Source organism: Oncorhynchus masou, chromosome 5 (assembly GCF_036934945.1).
Source record: "Oncorhynchus masou masou isolate Uvic2021 chromosome 5, UVic_Omas_1.1, whole genome shotgun sequence".
Classification (NCBI taxonomy): domain Eukaryota; kingdom Metazoa; phylum Chordata; class Actinopteri; order Salmoniformes; family Salmonidae; genus Oncorhynchus; species Oncorhynchus masou.
The window spans coordinates 10016557-10035612 of NC_088216.1; the positions used below are offsets into that span (position 1 = coordinate 10016557).

Genomic DNA, 19056 nt, shown 5'->3' on the forward strand with positions numbered 1-19056 from the left:
TTATAGACTCTTCCTATACTCCCTTACCTTGGGTCTTCTCTTATATATCAATACCTAATAACTCTTCTTCTTCTGTTAGTTATTATGCTCGTCAGCTAGTCGTCACTGGGAAACTAGTATTGCTATATGTATTTGACTTTTCCAAAGATATATTATTGTCCCCACAATGAAATATTCTTTAGTGCAATCACTTTAACCTATAACCAGGGTCACTTTCTGTTCAGTGAGAGTGTCAAAGGCGTTTGCTCTCCAGATCGTTAATCTGGCCTCTTTGTCAAAGTTTCAAGCTTTTATTAAGTCACTCTGTTTTTTTGTCTTATACACGTTATTACAATTCAATGGTTCTACAGTTTCCTAATATATCAATAATGCTCAATCAATCCTTAATGTGCTATACTATGCCAAGTAATATTTGCAAAGGTAAGAAGCTTAACACACTTGTGGACTTCAGGAAACAGCAGAGGGAACACCCCCCTATCCACATCGATGGAACAGTAGTGGAGAGGGTAGTAAGTATGTGACAAATACATTTGATTTGATTTATGACTCTTTAAACAAAGCAAACACCCATATATTTACCTTGCAGCTCTATTCCCTTGGTCCTTCCACTGGTCTCCATAAGAGTAGTAATATTTTGGCCTCTGCTGTTTATACCACTATAATCTTCTTATTTAGTCTGAATTTCCTATGGTTTTTACTGCCTACTGTTTAGATATTGATTTCCTTTTGTCGACTCTTGGCTACTACGAGGCTTTAACTATTTCTGGGCTTTTTCCAATCTTGCCAAACTGCGATTGTTACTGACACACCAAAGATGGAACGTTGTTGCTATCAAGGTTTCTCCTCGCGCTGTTGAGGGGTGAAGTCCTCTCGTACACAAACTTGTTCACTTATTCTTTTTGTAAGGTGTGAGATTCCAGTGTACAACACAATTCTTTAAGATATACCAGTCAATAGTTTGCTCGCGCCTTGAGATCAAAGTAGTCAATACAAACAGAGTATAGTGAAAGTAATTTACCTGGTCTGATGATTCTCTATGATGTCCAAATCATATGGGTAGAGGATCATGCCTTGGCACTGATCTCTCCTCCTTTTATACCTCTTTTAGACACTCAGTTTGGGGGAAGATGTTTGGGAGTGCAATCTAACGCAACACAGTGTGCCATTACATTACGTATTAAGTAGCACTTAGTCCAATGTTAGTTCCTTCAGCACTGATGCCCATAGGTATTCATCCGTTGGGGCGTTGTCTTGGTAGGTCGGTTCATACCACTCCTCCTCAGTCTCACTGTCGGTTGGTTCTTGTTTAATTCCCAGTACTTGTATTTCCCATGCATTTGGCTCCCTCTGCTGGTCACCTGCTGTTGTGGCAACTTCTTCTTTTATCCCCCAGTCAACAGATGGCCTTAGAGCCCATAAATGTGGCCCTGGAACTGGACCAGCCACTGAGAGAAGGTCTGATCTTTTTTGCCTTTTGCCACACCCTCTCCAAGATCAGACCTTCCCTTGACTCTTTTCCTCGTTGCTGGGCCTAAATATTTTATTGCTAGAGCCTTCCCATCCTGTGCCTGTACCATCCCATACTGGTCCTGTCTGTTTACAAACCTCCAGTCTCTGGTAAGCCCTTCAGCTACTATTCTACCTCCTAGCATAAGCTGCGTAAATGTGCTTTCAAAGGGCCAAGCTTCCTCTTCTTCCTCCCGATACCATGTGCCCTTATCTCTATGACAGGTCATGTTGCAGAAGCAATGCTTACAAAAGTGACTTGTTATTTTAGTCCCCGAGGCTGACTGCCAAAGTCAACTCTCCATAGGTGCCCCTGTCACACCCGGTGCACCGAGGGCTCCATGAATCCGTTCTTTTGGGTCCATCCTGTGTAATATATTTCATTTATTTAGTCCTTATCGTTCTTATCCGACCTGAGTCTTTATCCCACTCTCTTGTCCTAAGTCCACTATTCTTAGTCTGGCTTCTTCCCCATCAGTTGTCCCTGTCTTTACTACCAACCTCGTTTTAGGCCTCTACCTTTACCAGGAAATTTAAGTCTCTCCCTCTCCATGCCAGCCAATCTAGGCACGTACTTTCTCAGTCTCTCCCTCTCCATGCCAGCCTCTACCTTTACCAGGCATTCTAAGTCTCTCCCTCTCCATGCCAGCCTCTACCTTTACCAGGCAATCTAAGTCTCTCCCTCTCCATGCCAGTCTCTACCTTTACCAGGCAATCTAAGTCTCTCCCTCTCCATGCCAGTCTCTACCTTTACCAGGCAATCTAAGTCTCTCCCTCTCCATGCCAGTGTCTACCTTTACCAGGCAATCTAAGTCTCTCCCTCTCCATGCCAGCCTCTACCTTTACCAGGCAATCTAAGTCTCTCCCTCTCCATGCCAGTGTCTACCTTTACCAGGCAATCTAAGTCACTCCCTCTCCATGCCAGCCTCTACCTTTACCAGGCAATCTAAGTCTCTCCCTCTCCATGCCAGCCTCTACCTTTACCAGGCAATCTAAGTCTCTCCCTCTCCATGCCAGCCTCTACCTTTACCAGGCAATCTAAGTCTCTCCCTCTCCATGCCAGTGTCTACCTTTACCAGGCAATCTAAGTCTCTCCCTCTCCATGCCAGTGTCTACCTTTACCAGGCAATCTAAGTCTCTCCCTCTCCATGCCAGTCTCTACCTTTACCAGGCAATCTAAGTCTCTCCCTCTCCATGCCAGTGTCTACCTTTACCAGGTGGTCAGTTGTTGTCCAGCTTAACATGTGTCCTTCACAACAATTGTGTAGGTCCGGTTTATCGAATATATGCCAATGTTTCACATATTCCCCCATGTACTCCATGCTCCACTCTCCTATAATTACCCGAAGGTCACTACTTTGGTCTCCCTCTGATTCTTCTCTCACATATCTTTCCTAGAATCAGGGGACAATGGGGTTAGCAATTTCTTATTGCCCTTCCTTCCCCTCTTCTTGTCCTTTCTGCTGGGTCCTAATATCTTAACCCACTGATCCCCTACATATTTTAACTCCCTCCTTAGATCTCCTGCTGCTTCCTCGCATCTCATCACTGCCCTGGAGAGTTGATCCATCTTCTCCCAGTTAGGCGGGTTCCCTACTCCCCTGTCTCTCTGTCTGCCTGGTCTTTCCTTCTCTCTCACTTCTGCTTTTTCTACTGCTTGTAGTGCCCATATGGGGCGCCACTCTTTCTTCCCCGTGGGCCCTGTCCTCCTTGCTCCGGCATCCAACAGTAGTTCTTTCCTAACCCTTTCTGCCATCTCCCCGTCTATTAGCTTGGAGATGTTCCCTCCCCCAAAGGTGGCTGTCCTGGGCCTCTGATCCTTTGTCTTTCTGTCCTGCTGCGTTTCTTGCCTGTGTCTATGAGTGAAGCTTTTTAATTTGGTTACTGCTACTCCTGTACCCTCTCCATGCTCTCGCTTACTGACTTTCTTTCGGTACACCTCTTCCTTTGGTTCCTTTCTCTGGAGTAGTCCTCCTCAGTAAGTTCCCATTTCTTAACTTCGGGCCTATTTATCCAATACTAAACCAGGTTCATATCCTGTATCCAATACTAAACCAGGTTCATATCCTGTATCCAATACTAAACCAGGTTCAAATCCTGTATCCAATACTAAACCAGGTTCATATCCTGTATCCAACCCCTAAACCAGGTTCATATCCTGTATCCAACCCCTAAACCAGGTTCAAATCCTGTATCCAACCCCTAAACCAGGTTCATATCCTGTATCCAACCCCTAAACCAGGTTCATATCCTGTATCCAATACTAAACCAGGTTCAAATCCTGTATTCAACCCCTAAACCAGGTTCATATCCTGTATCCAACCCTACCCCCTAAAACAGGAAATAAAAAAAAACATACAAATGTATTTCTCCAATCTGATTTCATATGGCAATAAGGACATAAACAAAACCACAAAAGCACCAACTTTCAGTCAAAAATTAGACAAATGTGGGAGCAGTGTGTTAACTCATGAACTGTAAGTTTGTGTGAAATCTCTCTCCACAGTGGGAGCAGCATTGGTAAGGTTTCTCTCTCGTGTGGATTCTTTCATGTCATTTCAGTTGCCTTAACCAGGTACATGTCATTCCACAGTGGGAGCAGCTCAAAAAGGCTTCTCCCTAGTGTGTATTTTCTCATGCTGCTTCAGTTTCCCTAACTTCTTAAAACTCCTTTCACAACGAGAACACTGGAAACGCTACTTTACAGAGTGTGTTAGCTCATGTTTTTTCCAGTTACTTGAGTCAGTGAAATTCTTTCCACACTGGGAGCAATGGTAAGGCTTTTCTCCTGTGTGTGTCCTCTTATGAGTTGTCAGGGCCCTTGATAGGATAAAACTCTTACCACAGTGGGAGCAGTGATAAGGCTTTTCCCCTGTGTGTATTCTCTTATGTACTTTCAGGTTATATAACCGGTTAAAAGTTTTTCCACATTGAGCGCATTTGTGAGGCTTGTCTCCTGTGTGCTTTCAGGTTCCATAACTGGGTAAAACTCTTTCCACACTGGGAGCAGTGGTGATAAGGCTTCTCTCCAGTGTGTGTTCTCTCATGCGCTTTCAGTTGCCTTGACCAGCCAAAACTCTCTTCACAATGGAAACATTGATAAGGCTTTTTTCTAGTGTGCACTCTTTCATGATCTTTCAGGTTACTTAACCGCTTAAAAGTATTGCCACATTGAGAGCATTTGTGAGGCTTATCTCCTGTGTGTATTTTCTCATGTGATTTCAGGGAACTTAACTGTGAACATCTCTTTCCACACTGGGAGCATTGGTGAGGCTTCTCTCCTGTGTGTATTCTATTATGCAATTTTAGGGTCCCTAACTGGGTAAACTGCTTTCCACACTGGGAGCATTGGTAGGGCTTCTCTCCTGTGTGTATTCTATTATGTATTTTCAAGCTCCCGAACTTGGTAAAACTCTTTTCACACTGGGAGCACTGGTGTCGTCTTGCTGGTTTGGACGTCTCTGGTTCCTCTGAGTCTTGTCTCTCTCCTGCCAAAGACAAACAAAGTATTTCATGTAACAGATATTGGCATCTTATTCACAAGAAACAAATGAAAACAGATGGGAAATGGAGAAGGACGAGAAGCGGAACTTGTCCAATAAGAAACGCTTGTTTTTGTTTTCCGATGCAAAACATTTTGCTACGTTTTTCACTAATGAATACGACCTTGAATGAAACCTCCACATGATAAAACTGTCTTCCTATTTAAAAGGGTTTTTTAATCCAAATCAGATCCCTCAACCTGAGGTCAAGTTATTCACTATGACAACGTCAAAAGCTGTACAACAGCTGGAAACCAAGTCTGGTCTAGAAAAGTCTGAAAAATCTACGGTAATAGGATACATTTGATCCATTGTTACGTTTTGTTGGTGACAAATGATTGGTTCAAGAGTATGGATGACAGGAAGTTAGTTGGTGCAGTGTTGCTAGATTTCAGTGCTGCTTTATTTACAAAATAAATTGTGTAGGTTGTTTTTTTATTGGTATTTGTTTGGGGGGGTCCTGGCTTTCCTTGGCATCCATGAATACACGCCACTGGCTGGGGGACTTGTTGACCCGGGATCATTTGATAGCCAGCAACCCCTGGAAGGTAACCCCAATCATGACCATTAGGACTGCTCAGATGGGGGAACGTTCCAATTCTCAATTGGTAGAGGACACTTCCATTCAACATGTGCCGGACTGCAGGGAACATCTACAATGTTCTCAGTCACCTTTTGCACTCTCATGATAAACAAGATATGTAGTGAACTCAACTCTTGAAGAAATAATGTTCTCTAATGCAGTAATGTTTTTCTAGAGGCAGATGATCACCGTAGCTTGGAGGTTAAGACTTGGAGGAGACTTGTCTTAACAGGATGAAAGTCAGCCAACTACATCTGCAGCAGATTGACCTCTGACCCAGGTTAGTGACACAAAGACAGAGGCTGAGCATGCATGAGAAACTGAGCCATGGAATTTCATGAGCACAAACTAATGTATTTAAAAAGAAGAGCATGATATGAAGATGTGAATCGTTCATGTTGAGTTGGCTATGAAGGAGGACAGAAACATGAAGCAGCTGGTGTACCAATGTCCTGATATTGGGCAGCCATGTTGTTTGAGGTCATTGTGAAGCATTGGGCAGCCATGTTGTTTGAGATCATTGTGAAGCATTGGGCAGCCATGTTGTTTGAGATCATTGTGACGCATTGGACAGCCATGTTGTTTGAGGTCATTGTGAAGCATTGGACAGCCATGTTGTTTGAGGTCATTGTGAGGATCTTGGCGCCATGACGCTAATCGGTGTGATCAAGAAGTTTGTTTTTTCCAGGATCAATATACATTGACACTCCCGTTTACTAGGGTCTGCTAGTCTACTAGGGTTTTACTAGTTGGGTAGGTTTTACTAGGGTCTGCTAGGGTTTTACTAGCAGGGTAGGTTTTACTAGGGTCTACTAGTCTTTCACTAGTAGGGTAGGCTTTACTAGGGTCTACTAGAGTTTTACTAGTAGGGTAGGTTTTATTAGGATCTACTAGTCTACTAGGGTTTTACTGGCAGGGTAGGTTTTACTAGGGTCTGCTAGTCTACTAGGGTTTTACTAGTAGGGTAGGTTTTACTAGGGTCTACTAGTCGACTAGGCTTTTACAAGTAGGGTAGGTTTTACTAGGGCCTACTAGTAGGGTAGGTTTTACTAGGGTCTGCTAGTAGGGTAGGTTTTACTAGTAGGGTAGGTTTTACTAGTAGGGTAGGTTTTACTCGGGTTTTACTAGTAGGGTAGGTTTTACTAGGGTCTACTAGTCTTTTACTAGTATGGTAGGTTTTACTCGGGTCTACTAGTCTACTAGGGTTTTACTAGCAGGGTAGGTTTTACTAGGGTCGGTTTTACTTGGGTCTACTAGTCTTTTACTAGTATGGTAGGTTTTACTCTGGTCTACTAGGGTTTTACTAGTAGGGTAGGTTTTACTAAGGTTTTACTAGTAGGGTAGGTTTTACTAGGGCCTAGTAGGGTAGGTTTTACTAGGGCCTACTAGTTTTTACTAGTATGGTAGGTTTTACTCTACTAGTCTTTTACTAGTATGGGTCTACTAGTCTACTAGGGTTTTACTAGTAGGGTAGGTTTTACTAGGGTCTACTAGTCTTTTACTATTATGGTAGGTTTTACTCGGGTCTACTAGTCTACTAGGGTTTTACTAGCAGGGTAGGTTTTACTAGGGTCTACTACGGTTTTACTAGTAGGGTAGGTTTTACTAGGGTCTACTAGGGTTTTACTAGTAGGGTAGGTTTTACTAGGGTCTGCTAGTCTACTAGGGTTTTACTAGTAGGGTAGGTTTTACTAGGGTCTGCTAGTCTACTAGGGTTTTACTAGTAGGGTAGGTTTTACTAGGGTCTGCTAGTCTTTTTTACTAGTAGGGTAGGTTTTACTAGGGTAGTCTACTAGGGTTTTACTAGTAGGGTAGGTTTTACTAGGGTCTGCTAGTCTTTTACTAGTATGGTAGGTTTTACTAGGGTTTTACTAGTAGGGTAGGTTTTACTAGTCTACTAGGTTTTACTAGTAGGGTAGGTTTTACTAGGGTCTACTAGTCTAGGTAGGTTTTACTAGTAGGTACTAGGGGGTTTTAGGGTCTTTTACTAGTCTTTTACTAGGGTTTTACCAGTAGGGTAGGTTTTACTAGGGTCTGCTAGTCTACTAGGGTTTTACTAGTAGGGGGTAGGTTTTACTAGGGTCTTACTAGTAGGAGGTACTAGGGTTACTAGGGTTTTACTAGTAGGGTAGGTTTTACTAGGGCCTACTAGTAGGGTAGGTTTTACTAGGGTCTGCTAGTCTACTAGGGTTTTACTAGTAGGGTAGGTTTTACTAGGGTTTTACTAGTAGGGTAGGTTTTACTAGGGTTTTACTAGTAGGATAGGTTTTACTAGTAGGGTAGGTTTTACTAGGGTGTTACTAGTAGGGTAGGCTTTACTGGGGCTGTTAGTAGGGTAGGTTTTACTAGGGTTTTACTAGTAGGATAGGTTTTACTAGGGTTTTACTAGTAGGATAGGTTTTACTAGGGTGTTACTAGTAGGGTAGGTTCTACTAGGGTTTTATACTAGTAGGGTAGGCTTTACTGGGGCTGTTAGTAGGGTAGGTTTTACTAGGGTCTACTAGGAGTGGCTTTCATTTGTAGAAAATAGACAGATTGTTGATAAACACCTTAAATCATCTTTCTATTAAAACAACAGAAAATATACTGAAATTAAAAGAAGAGAATCCAATTGCTTATGGATGTTAATGATATCAGAACGCTGAAAAATTATACTGAAAAGAGAAACCAATTATAGACCATGTAAAACCTTGATGAAAGTTAGCTTTCGAGAGAAAGTTTCAAGATGATCCGAATGTTACATTGCCTGTCCCAGTCAACCCCCTAACTTTACAAGACTCCAGAACAGTTAAACTAAACTCAAGACACTTCAATTTGGCCTGTATTGCTTCATTAACATCATCTTAACTAATACTGGAGGAAAGCTGTGATGGGGGGGGGGGGGGGGGGGGCTTTCTGAAAGCCATGAAATATGATTGACTGAGAATGAAATATAAATATAAATAAAGTTTTGATTTGCGTACAAAATGTAATGTCCATAAAACTGGAATCACCCATAACTTCAGTAGAAATATCCTTTAAAATGACATTAGTTCGACAGAAAGAGATATTCAGAGACATGGATTCAACAACATAGTTTGTGCCCCAGTTTAAGACAGTACTCACTGTTGTTAATCAGATCTCCATTATTCTCTTCTTCTTCTGCTTCCTCCTCCAATGTGACAGTAATCTCTCCCTCCTCCTTCACTCCAAAAACTTGTTCCGTTTCTTTTACTAATATAGTCATATTCTCCTCCTCCTCAACAAAAACGACATTCTCTTGTTTATCTTCCTCCTCTTTCACTCCGAAAGCTTCTTCTTCTTCTTTCACTGTAACAGCTTCACACTCGACTTCCTTTTTAACTGTAACAGCCTCCTCTTCCTTCTCCTCTTTCATGAGAGCTTCTTTCTCCGTCCAGCAGTCCACCTCTTCTTTAGCAGGTGGGGAGTAGCTTAGTGAACTCATGGTCGGGGATGTTAACTAGCTAGTTAGCTTTAGCGACTAGCCTAGTGCTCGGCTAATTTAACCAGTCAGCTAGCTGACTAACAACGTAAATGTTAAATGGAGTAACTAGTAAAGACGCAGACAGTATGTTTAAAACACTGAAGTTAATACAAACCCAATGATCTACAGAGCTTAAATGTTTCGGTTTTATGTTAGCAAGCAAGCTACCGAGGTGGTTGAATCAGCCGTTTTGTTGTTGAGGAAGCTGTTCCGTCCACTAGTTAATACGTCACGCAAGAAGCGCCACCTGAAAGACGCATATCGGAATTTGCTGACTGGAGTGGGTAACGCAGTTTAGGAAAATATTCCCAACGTTGTGTTTGTTCTGGCATGAAATATCATAACAAGTCATTTCAAAACCTGTTGTTTATTGTATTTAGCCAATTGTAATACTCAAATGCCAGTTGTACTGTTCAGCATGTTGCTGCCATTTGTACAGTGTTCTGCTGAAAAATAAACTGTAAAAAACATTCCTTCACTCGCTCCACTATATATGAGAGGGAGCGAGAGAAGGAATGTTGGTTTTTACAGTTTAGTTTATATATACATATATATATACAGTGCCTTGCGAAAGTATTCGGCCCCCTTGAACTTTGCGACCTTTTGCCACATTTCAGGCTTCAAACATAAAGATATAAAACTGTATTTTTTTGTGAAGAATCAACAACAAGTGGGACACAATCATGAAGTGGAACGACATTTTTTGGATATTTCAAACTTTTAACAAATCAAAAACGGAAAAATTGGGTGTGCAAAATTATTCAGCCCCTTTACTTTCAGTGCAGCAAACTCTCTCCAGAAGTTCAGTGAGGATCTCTGAATGATCCAATGTTGACCTAAATGACTAATGATGATAAATACAATCCACCTGTGTGTAATCAAGGCTCCGTATAAATGCACCTGCACTGTGATAGTCTCAGGGGTCCGTTAAAAGCGCAGAGAGCATCATGAAGAACAAGGAACACACCAGGCAGGTCCGAGATACTGTTGTGAAGAAGTTTAAAGCCGGATTTGGATACAAAATGATTTCCCAAGCTTTAAACATCCCAAGGAGCACTGTGCAAGCGATAATATTGAAATGGAAGGAGTATCAGACCACTGCAAATCTACCAAGACCTGGCCGTCCCTCTAAACTTTCAGCTCATACAAGGAGAAGACTGATCAGAGATGCAGCCAAGAGGCCCATGATCACTCCGGATGAACTGCAGAGATCTACAGCTGAGGTGGGAGACTCTGTCCATAGGACAACAATCAGTCGTATATTGCACAAATCTGGCCTTTATGGAAGAGTGGCAAGAAGAAAGCCATTTCTTAAAGATATCCATAAAAAGTGTTGTTTAAAGTTTGCCACACGCCACCTGGGAGACACACCAAACATGTGGAAGAAGGTGCTCTGGTCAGATGAAACCAAAATCGAACTTTTTGGCAACAATGCAAAACGTTATGTTTGGCGTAAAAGCAACACAGCTCATCACCCACTGTCAAACATGGTGGTGGCAGCATCATGGTTTGGGCCTGCTTTTCTTCAGCAGGGACAGGGAAGATGGTTAAAATTGATGGGAAGATGGATGGAGCCAAATACAGGACCATTCTGGAAGAAAGCCTGATGGAGTCTGCAAAAGACCTGAGACTGGGACGGAGATTTGTCTTCCAACAAGACAATGATCCAAAACATAAAGCAAAATCTACAATGGAATGGTTCAAAAATAAACATATCCAGGTGTTAGAATGGTCAAAGTCCAGACCTGAATCCAATCGAGAATCTGTGGAAAGAACTGAAAACTGCTGTTCACAAATGCTCTCCATCCAACCTCAATGAGCTCGAGCTGTTTTGCAAGGAGGAATGGGGGAAAATTTCAGTCTCTCGATGTGCAAAACTGATAGAGACATACCCCAAGCGACTTACAGCTGTAATCGCAGCAAAAGGTGGCGCTACAAAGTATTAACTTAAGGGGGCTGAATAATTTTGCACGCCCAATTTTTCAGTTTTTGATTTGTTAAAAAAGTTTGAAATATCCAATAAATGTCATTCCACTTCATGATTGTGTCCCACTTGTTGTTGATTCTTCACAAAAAAATACAGTTAACATCACAGAACTCAATCATACACCCGATAGAAGGATAAACAGGGTCTACTAGTCTTTCACTAGTAGGGTAGGGTAGGGTATTTGTACTATAAGGGTTTTACTGACTTAAATGTAAATGTAAAATTTTACTAGGGTTTTACTGGTAGGGTAGGTTTTACTAGGGTCTACTAGTCTACTAGGGTTTCACTGGCAGGGTAGGTTTTACTGGTAGGGTAGGTTTTACTAGGGTCTACTAGTCTACTAGTCTTTCACTAGTAGGGTAGGTTTTACTTGGGTCTGCTAGTCTACTAGGGTTTTACCAGTAGGGTAGGTTTTACTAGGGTCTGCTAGTCTACTAGTCTTTCACTAGTAGGGTAGGTTTTACTAGGGTCTACTAGTCTTTCACTAGTAGGGTAGGTTTTACTAGGGTCTGCTAGTCTACTAGGGTTTTACTAGTAGGGTAGGTTTTACTAGGGTCTGCTAGTCTACTAGTCTTTCACTAGTAGGGTAGGTTTTACTAGGGTCTGCTAGTCTACTAGGGTTTTACTAGTAGGGTAGGTTTTACTAGGGTCTGCTAGTCTACTAGTCTTTCACTAGTAGGGTAGGTTTTACTAGGGTCTGCTAGTCTACTAGGGTTTTACTAGTAGGGTAGGTTTTACTAGTAGGGTAGGTTTTACTAGGGTCTACTAGTCTTTCACTAGTAGGGTAGGTTTTACTAGGGTCTACTAGTCTTTCACTAGTAGGGTAGGTTTTACTAGGGTCTGCTAGTCTACTAGTCTTTCACTAGTAGGGTAGGTTTTACTAGGGTCTGCTAGTCTACTAGGGTTTTACTAGTAGGGTAGGTTTTACTAGTAGGGTAGGTTTTACTAGGGTCTGCTAGTCTACTAGGGTTTTACTAGTAGGGTAGGTTTTACTAGAATGTCATACACCCGATAATGACATCACAGAACTCAGTCATATACCCGATGACATCACAGAACTGTCATACACCAGATAGAAGGATAAACACATCAACATTCATACAGCCACTCTCTCATACTCAGCCCTCAACATTCAACATTCATATCAGCCACTCTTATACTCAGCCCTCTCATCAACATTCATACAGCCACTCTTATACTCAGCCCTCTCATCAACATTCATACAGCCACTCTCTCATACTCAGCCCTCTCATCAACATTCATACAGCCACTCTCTCATACTCAGCCCTCTCATCAACATTCATACAGCCACTCTCTCATACTCAACCTTCTCATCAACATTCATACAGCCACTCTCTCATACCCAGCCCTCCCTTCCAGATAGTGAAGCCCTCCCTTCTAGATAGAGAAGGCAGGGCACAAGTGAAGGCCTCCCTTCTAGATAGAGAAGGCAGGTCATCAGTGAAGGCCTCCCTTCTAGATAGAGAAGGCAGGGCACCAGTGAAGGTCTCCCTTCTAGATAGAGAAGGCAGGGCACAAGTGAAGGCCTCGCTTCTAGATAGAGAAGGCAGGGCACCAGTGAAGGCCTCCCTTCTAGATAGAGAAGGCAGGGCACCAGTGAAGGCCTCCCTTCTAGATAGAAAAGGCAGGGCACCAGGGAAGGCCTCGCTTCTAGATAGAGAAGGCAGGGCACCAGGGAAGGCCTCCCTTCTAGATAGAGAAGGCAGGGCACCAGTGAAGGCCTCCCTTCTAGATAGAGAAGGCAGGGCACCAGTGAAGGCCTCCCTTCTAGAAAGAGAAGGCAGGGCACCAGTGAAGGCCTCCCTTCTAGATAGAGTAGGCAGGGCACCAGTGAAGGCCTCCCTTCTAGAAAGAGAAGGCAGGGCACCAGTGAAGGCCTCCCTTCTAGAAAGAGAAGGCAGGGCACCAGTGAAGGCCTCCCTTCTAGAAAGAGAAGGCAGGGCACCAGTGAAGGCCTCCCTTCTAGATAGAGAAGGCAGGGCACCAGTGAAGGCCTCCCTTCTAGATAGAGAAGGCAGGGCACCAGTGAAGGCCTCCCTTCTAGAAAGAGAAGACAGGGCACCAGTGAAGGCCTCCCTTCTAGATAGAGAAGGCAGGGCACCAGTGAAGGCCTCCCTTCTAGAAAGAGAAGGCAGGGCACCAGTGAAGGCCTCCCTTCTAGATAGAGAAGGCAGGGCACCAGTGAAGGCCTCCCTTCTAGAAAGAGAAGGCAGGGCACCAGTGAAGGCCTCCCTTCACATTCCCTTAAAGCTGTAAGATACATATCCAGCCACTGTAAACAATATAGCATCATGGAAACAGCACTTGGAAACATTGGAAACCACCTGGAAACAGCGCTCTTTGCCAGAGTTGAAGAAAAGGACCATTTAATCACAGTCCAATGTACTCTACATTCAAACTGGCATACTATATATTCAATTAAACGTTGAGATTAAAAAAAAATATATATTTGTAGAAATTTGATTTCATATGGCACAAACAAAAGCACAACTTTTCAGTAAAAAATATGAGACAATGGGAGCAAGTTTATGTGATGGTAAATATATTTTACACACTGGGAGCAGAGGGAAGGCAACTCCCCTGTGTTTCCTTGTGTTCATTTAGGTCTCCTAACTGGGGAAATATATTTTCCACACAGGGAGTATTGACCTTTCCCAGGTGTGGATTCCTTCATGCTCTATCTGTTTCCGTAACCAGGTAAACTTCAATGCACAGTGGGAGCAGTGGAAAGGTGATTTCTCAACTGTGTGTGTGTGTGTTCTCTTATGTGATTTCAGGTTTGTTAGCTGGTTAGCTCTTTCCACGGTAGGAGCAGTAATGAGGCTTTTCTCCTGTGTGTCCTATGTATTGTCATGCTCCTTAACTGGGTAAAACTTTTTCCACACTAGAAGCAATGATGAGGCTTCTCACCCTTATGTCCCCTTTCATGCCTTTTCAGATTCCCTAACCAGGTAAAACTCTTTCCCCGACTGGAAGCATTGGTAAGGCTTTTCTCCTGTGTGTAATCTCTCATGTATTTTCAGGCTGCATAACTCGGTAAAGCTCTTTCCACACTGGGAGCATTGGTAAGGCTTCTCTCCAGTGTGCATTCTCTCATGGTCTTTAAGGTTCCCTAACTTAGTAAAACTCTTTCCACAGTGGGAGCAGTGGTGTGGTCTTGCTGATTTGGACATCTCTGGCTCTGGTTCCTCTGAGTCTGGTCTCTCTCCTGCCAAATACAGAGTATTTAGTTTAATGGAGAGATCAGGGTCCTTTTCACTAGAAACTAAATGGAAGAAAACAGACTGAAATGGCAAGGGATGACTAGTGGAACTTGTACATTTAAGAAACGCTTGTTTTTTGTATTCTGTTGCAGAACTTTTGCTACGGTGTGCACTAATTAATACAACCTAGCAACAGCTGAAAACCAAGCCAAATCTAGCATTGTCTTCATACTTACACCAACCCGTAGCGTGAGTAAAAACCAAGACATTGGTCACCAACCTTTTCTGAGTTAAGATACATTTCTCAGTCAAACATCAAGCTTTTAACATGAAAAAAATGTAATGCTATGCAACATTAACCTATCAAACAACAATTCAGTAGCAATGAGGTTTGTGCAGTAGGCTAAAGTCCCAGTACAGATGTAGGATCTGCAATGCAGGAATTTTAAAACCTTTTTTTTATTTTGAAGTTTATAAATAAGACTTCTGAAAATGTTTGTAAATACTTCTGTTTCCACTTTTACATTTCAGACTTGATTTTCACTTACAAACACCGTTTCAACCGCTACAAATATATTCATTAATTATAATCCACATAATAATTGGGTTAAATGAGGAAGACACATTTCAGTTGAAGGCATTTAGTTGTACACCTGACTAGGTATCCCCCTTTCCATAATTCACATTTCAGTTGAAGGCATTTAGTTGTACACCTGACTAGGTATCCCCCCTTTCCATAATTCACATTTCTTGTTGCTGCAGGATTACTTCCTGCTGTAGCAAACTGGCTCAAATTAAGATCCTACTGAAAGGACGAAGCACCCCATTTAGCCACGGTAAAAGTCAAGTCAGGACTTATGCTGTTAACTGAAAGGACGAAACACCCCATTTAACCACAGTAAAAATGACTGCAAACATGGACGAGTATGAAAACAGCTATGAGCTCCATAAGACAATCAAAGAGGCAAAACAGATAGTATAGGGACCAAACGGCTCAGACATGGGATGTAATGTGGAAGAGATTACAAAGGGAAAACCACACCGATGCCTCACCTCCCCAGCCAGCTGGTCTGCACATGCTCTGAGGGCGCTATAAAAGGTGTTTGTATGGACACCATTGTTCCTGTAAGCAAGCAAGCAAAGGTAACAGAACTAAAAATGACTGTCACTCCCCCGTACTACTCACTTCTGTCATCGAGTGGCTCCCAAGTGGCGGCAGCGAGAGGCGTCACTAGAGACACCCTGGTTCTAGTCCAGGCTGTATCACAGTGGTCTGAGACACTGCATCTCTACAGTACCTGGTTCTAGTCCAGGCTGTATCACAGTGGTCTGAGACACTGCATCTCTACAGTACCTGGTTCTAGTCCAGGCTGTATCACAGTGGTCTGAGACACTGCATCTCTACAGTACCTGGTTCTAGTCCAGGCTGTATCACAGTGGTCTGAGACACTGCATCTCTACAGTACCTGGTTCTAGTCCAGGCTGTATCACAGTGGTCTGAGACACTGCATCTCTACAGTACCTGGTTCTAGTCCAGGCTGTATCACAGTGGTCTGAGACACTGCATCTCTACAGACACCCTGGTTCGATTACAGGCTGTATCACAACCGGCCGTGATTGGGAGTCCTATTGGGCGGCGCACAATTGGCCCAGCGTCGTCCGGGTTTGGCCGGTGTAGGTCGTCATTGATCTTAACTGACTTGCCTAGTTAAATAAAAGGTTAAATAACAAAAAAACACATGAAGTCTTCTCTTTTATTTATTTATTGAACTCTGCATGTTGGGCTCGGGGATGGAACAACTGTTGAAGTGCCTACATCCTTATATTATTCATCAATAGTGGGAATATGGGTTAAGATATGCAACATCATGTTGTATATATAGTGTATGTAAGAATACCCCTTCAAATGAGTGGATTCATCTATTTCATCTAGTTAGCACTGACTCACAAACCCACCTTCAACTTCCCCCTTACTGGACACAGACACCTAAAAATAATATCCACGAGTTCATCGGTCTCTGGTGAGGTAGATAAAGGGCCTCGTTGCCAAAATCACTAAGTATCCCTTTAATGACTTGTATACGCCCACAACATTCTGTAGTTGGGATACGCACACCGTTCCAACACAGAAAAGCTACCTTTTTTAATATACTTAATTACCATTTTTTGGAAAATGATTTCACGTCATAGAAATCTGGGAAAGCCATGCACTTACTCACTCCATATTCAATTTATATTTTAAAACAAAAAATAAATCATACAAATGTATTTTTGAGTCCACTTTCTATAATTAGATTTCATGTATAGCATAAACAAAAACACATTCTCAGTCAAAAATATGAGACAATTGTGGGAGCACGATGTGTGTTTTCTGATGAATTTTAAGTCCATGTGAGGTGCTATATCTCTTTCCACACTCGGAGCATTGGTATGGCTTCTCCCCTGTGTGTGTTACCTCATGGACTTTCAGGTGCCCTAACTGCATAAATATCTTTCCACACCGGAGGCACTGATAACTTTTCTCTACAATGTGGATTCTTTCATGCTCTTTAAGTTGTTGAAACCATGTAAATTTAATTCCACAGTGGGAGCATTGGAAAGGCTTCTCCATTGTGTGTCTTTGCACATGTTCTTTCAGGTTCCATAAATTCTTAAAACTTTTTTCACAATGAGAACAGTGGAAAGGTTTTTCCACAGAGTGTGTCCCCTCATGTCTTTTCAAGGACCCCGATGAGAAAAATTTCCTTTCACACTGTGAGCAGTGGTAAGGCTTCTCTCCTGTGTGTGTCCTCTCATGTGATTTCAGGTCCCCCCGTTGGGTAAAACTTCTTTCACACTGGGAGCAGTGGTAAGGCTTTGAGTGTATTTTTTCATGTTTTTTCATATATTCTGATGAATTAAAATTCTTTCCACACTGAATGCATTGGTAGGGTCTCTCCTTTGTGTGTGTCCTCTCATGTCGTTTCAGGTTCCCAAACCAGCTAAAACTCTTTCCACACTGAGAGCAGTGTCGTCGTCTTTCTGGTTTGGACGTCTCTGGGTCTGGTTCCCCTGAAGCACTCTTCGAGCTGTCACAGTGAGAGTCTGTGTCTGGTCTCTCCCCTGCTGAAGACAAACAGAGAGTTTAGTTAAACAGAGAGACCTGAATGAAACCTCCACATAAAAACAGTCTTCCTATGAGGTTTAATCTAGACTAGAGCTTGTCATCACAGAGTGGCTGTAGTGCTTTGTAGGCTAATAAAAACACGATTAAACTTAGTGGTGTTGTGCATTTATTAGACCTAATGGGTAAATAGACTAGTCAGTATAGGATACATGTAATAGACCTAATGGATAAATAGACTAGTCAGTATAGGATACATGTATTAGACTAGTCAGTATAAGATACATGTATTAGACTAGTCAGTATAGGATACATGTAATAGACCTAATGGATAAATAGACTAGTCAGTATAGGATACATGTATTAGACTAGTCAGTATAGGATACATGTATTAGACCTAATGGATAAATAGACTAGTCAGTATAGGATACATGTATTAGACTAGTCAGTATAGGATACATGTATTAGACTAGTCAGTATAGGATACATGTATTAGACTAGTCAGTATAGGATACATGTATTAGACTAGTCAGTATAGGATACATGTAATAGACTAGTCAGTATAGGATACATGTAATAGACTAGTCAGTATAGGATACATGTAATAGACTAGTCAGTATAGGATACATGTATTAGACTAGTCAGTATAGGATACATGTAATAGACTAGTCAGTATAGGATACATGTAATAGACTAGTCAGTATAGGATACATGTATTAGACTAGTCAGTATAGGATACATGTAATAGACTAGTCAGTATAGGATACATGTAATAGACTAGTCAGTATAGGATACATGTATTAGACTAGTCAGTATAGGATACATGTATTAGACTAGTCAGTATAGGATACATGTAATAGACTAGTCAGTATAGGATACATGTAATAGGCCTAGTCAGTATAGGATACATGTAATAGACTAGTCAGTATAGGATACATGTAATAGACTAGTCAGTATAGGATACATGTAATAGACTGGTCAGTATAGGATACATGTAATAGACTAGTCAGTATAGGATACATGTAATAGACTACTCAGTATAGGATACATGTAATAGACTAGTCAGTATAGGATACATGTAATAGACTAGTCAGTATAGGATACATGTATTAGACCTAATGGATAATTAGACTAGTCAGTATAGGATACATGTATTAGACTAGTCAGTATAGGATACATGTATTAGACTAGTCAGTATAGGATACATGTATTAGACCTAATGGATAATTAGACTAGTCAGTATAGGATACATGTATTAGACTAGTCAGTATAGGATACATGTATTAGACTAGTCAGTATAGGATACATGTATTAGACTAGTCAGTATAGGATACATGTATTAGACTAGTCAGTATAGGATACATGTAATAGACTAGTCAGTATAGGATACATGTAATAGACTAGTCAGTATAGGATACATGTATTAGACTAGTCAGTATAGGATACATGTAATAGACTAGTCAGTATAGGATACATGTAATAGACTAGTCAGTATAGGATACATGTAATAGACTAGTCAGTATAGGATACATGTAATAGACTAGTCAGTATAGGATACATGTAATAGACTAGTCAGTATAGGATACATGTAATAGACTAGTCAGTATAGGATACATGTAATAGACTA

General features: G+C 41.8%; 1 protein-coding gene across 2 annotated transcripts; it reads right to left on the reverse strand.

Moving 5' to 3' along the window:
• Window positions 1–38: 38 nt before the first annotated feature.
• On the reverse strand, window positions 39–9315 carry LOC135532710 (zinc finger protein 239-like). 2 transcript variants are annotated; one of them, XR_010454385.1, is made up of 3 exons: window positions 8737–9315; window positions 2117–4994; window positions 39–2025 (listed from the first exon to the last, which is right to left on the reverse strand). XR_010454385.1 is itself a non-coding variant. In XM_064960180.1 (2 exons), the coding sequence occupies exons 1-2, from the start codon at window positions 9074–9076 to the stop codon at window positions 4420–4422; spliced, it is 915 nt and encodes a 304-aa protein (XP_064816252.1). In that variant the 5' UTR covers window positions 9077–9315; the 3' UTR covers window positions 39–4419. The 2 variants fall into 2 exon arrangements, 1 of the variants encoding a protein (XP_064816252.1); XM_064960180.1 differs by having other exon boundaries at window positions 39–4994.
• Window positions 9316–19056: the final 9741 nt, after the last annotated feature.

What these genes read in the sequence shown, in the direction of transcription:
- LOC135532710 (XM_064960180.1), bottom strand. Translation starts at nt 9,076, where the DNA reads ATGAGTTCACTAAGCTACTCCCCACCTGCTAAAGAAGAGGTGGACTGC. An exon ending in TGGAGATCTGATTAACAACA is followed by an intron (nt 4,995 to 8,736) that starts GTGAGTACTGTC and finishes TGTCTTTGGCAG; the next exon opens with GAGAGAGACAAGACTCAGAG.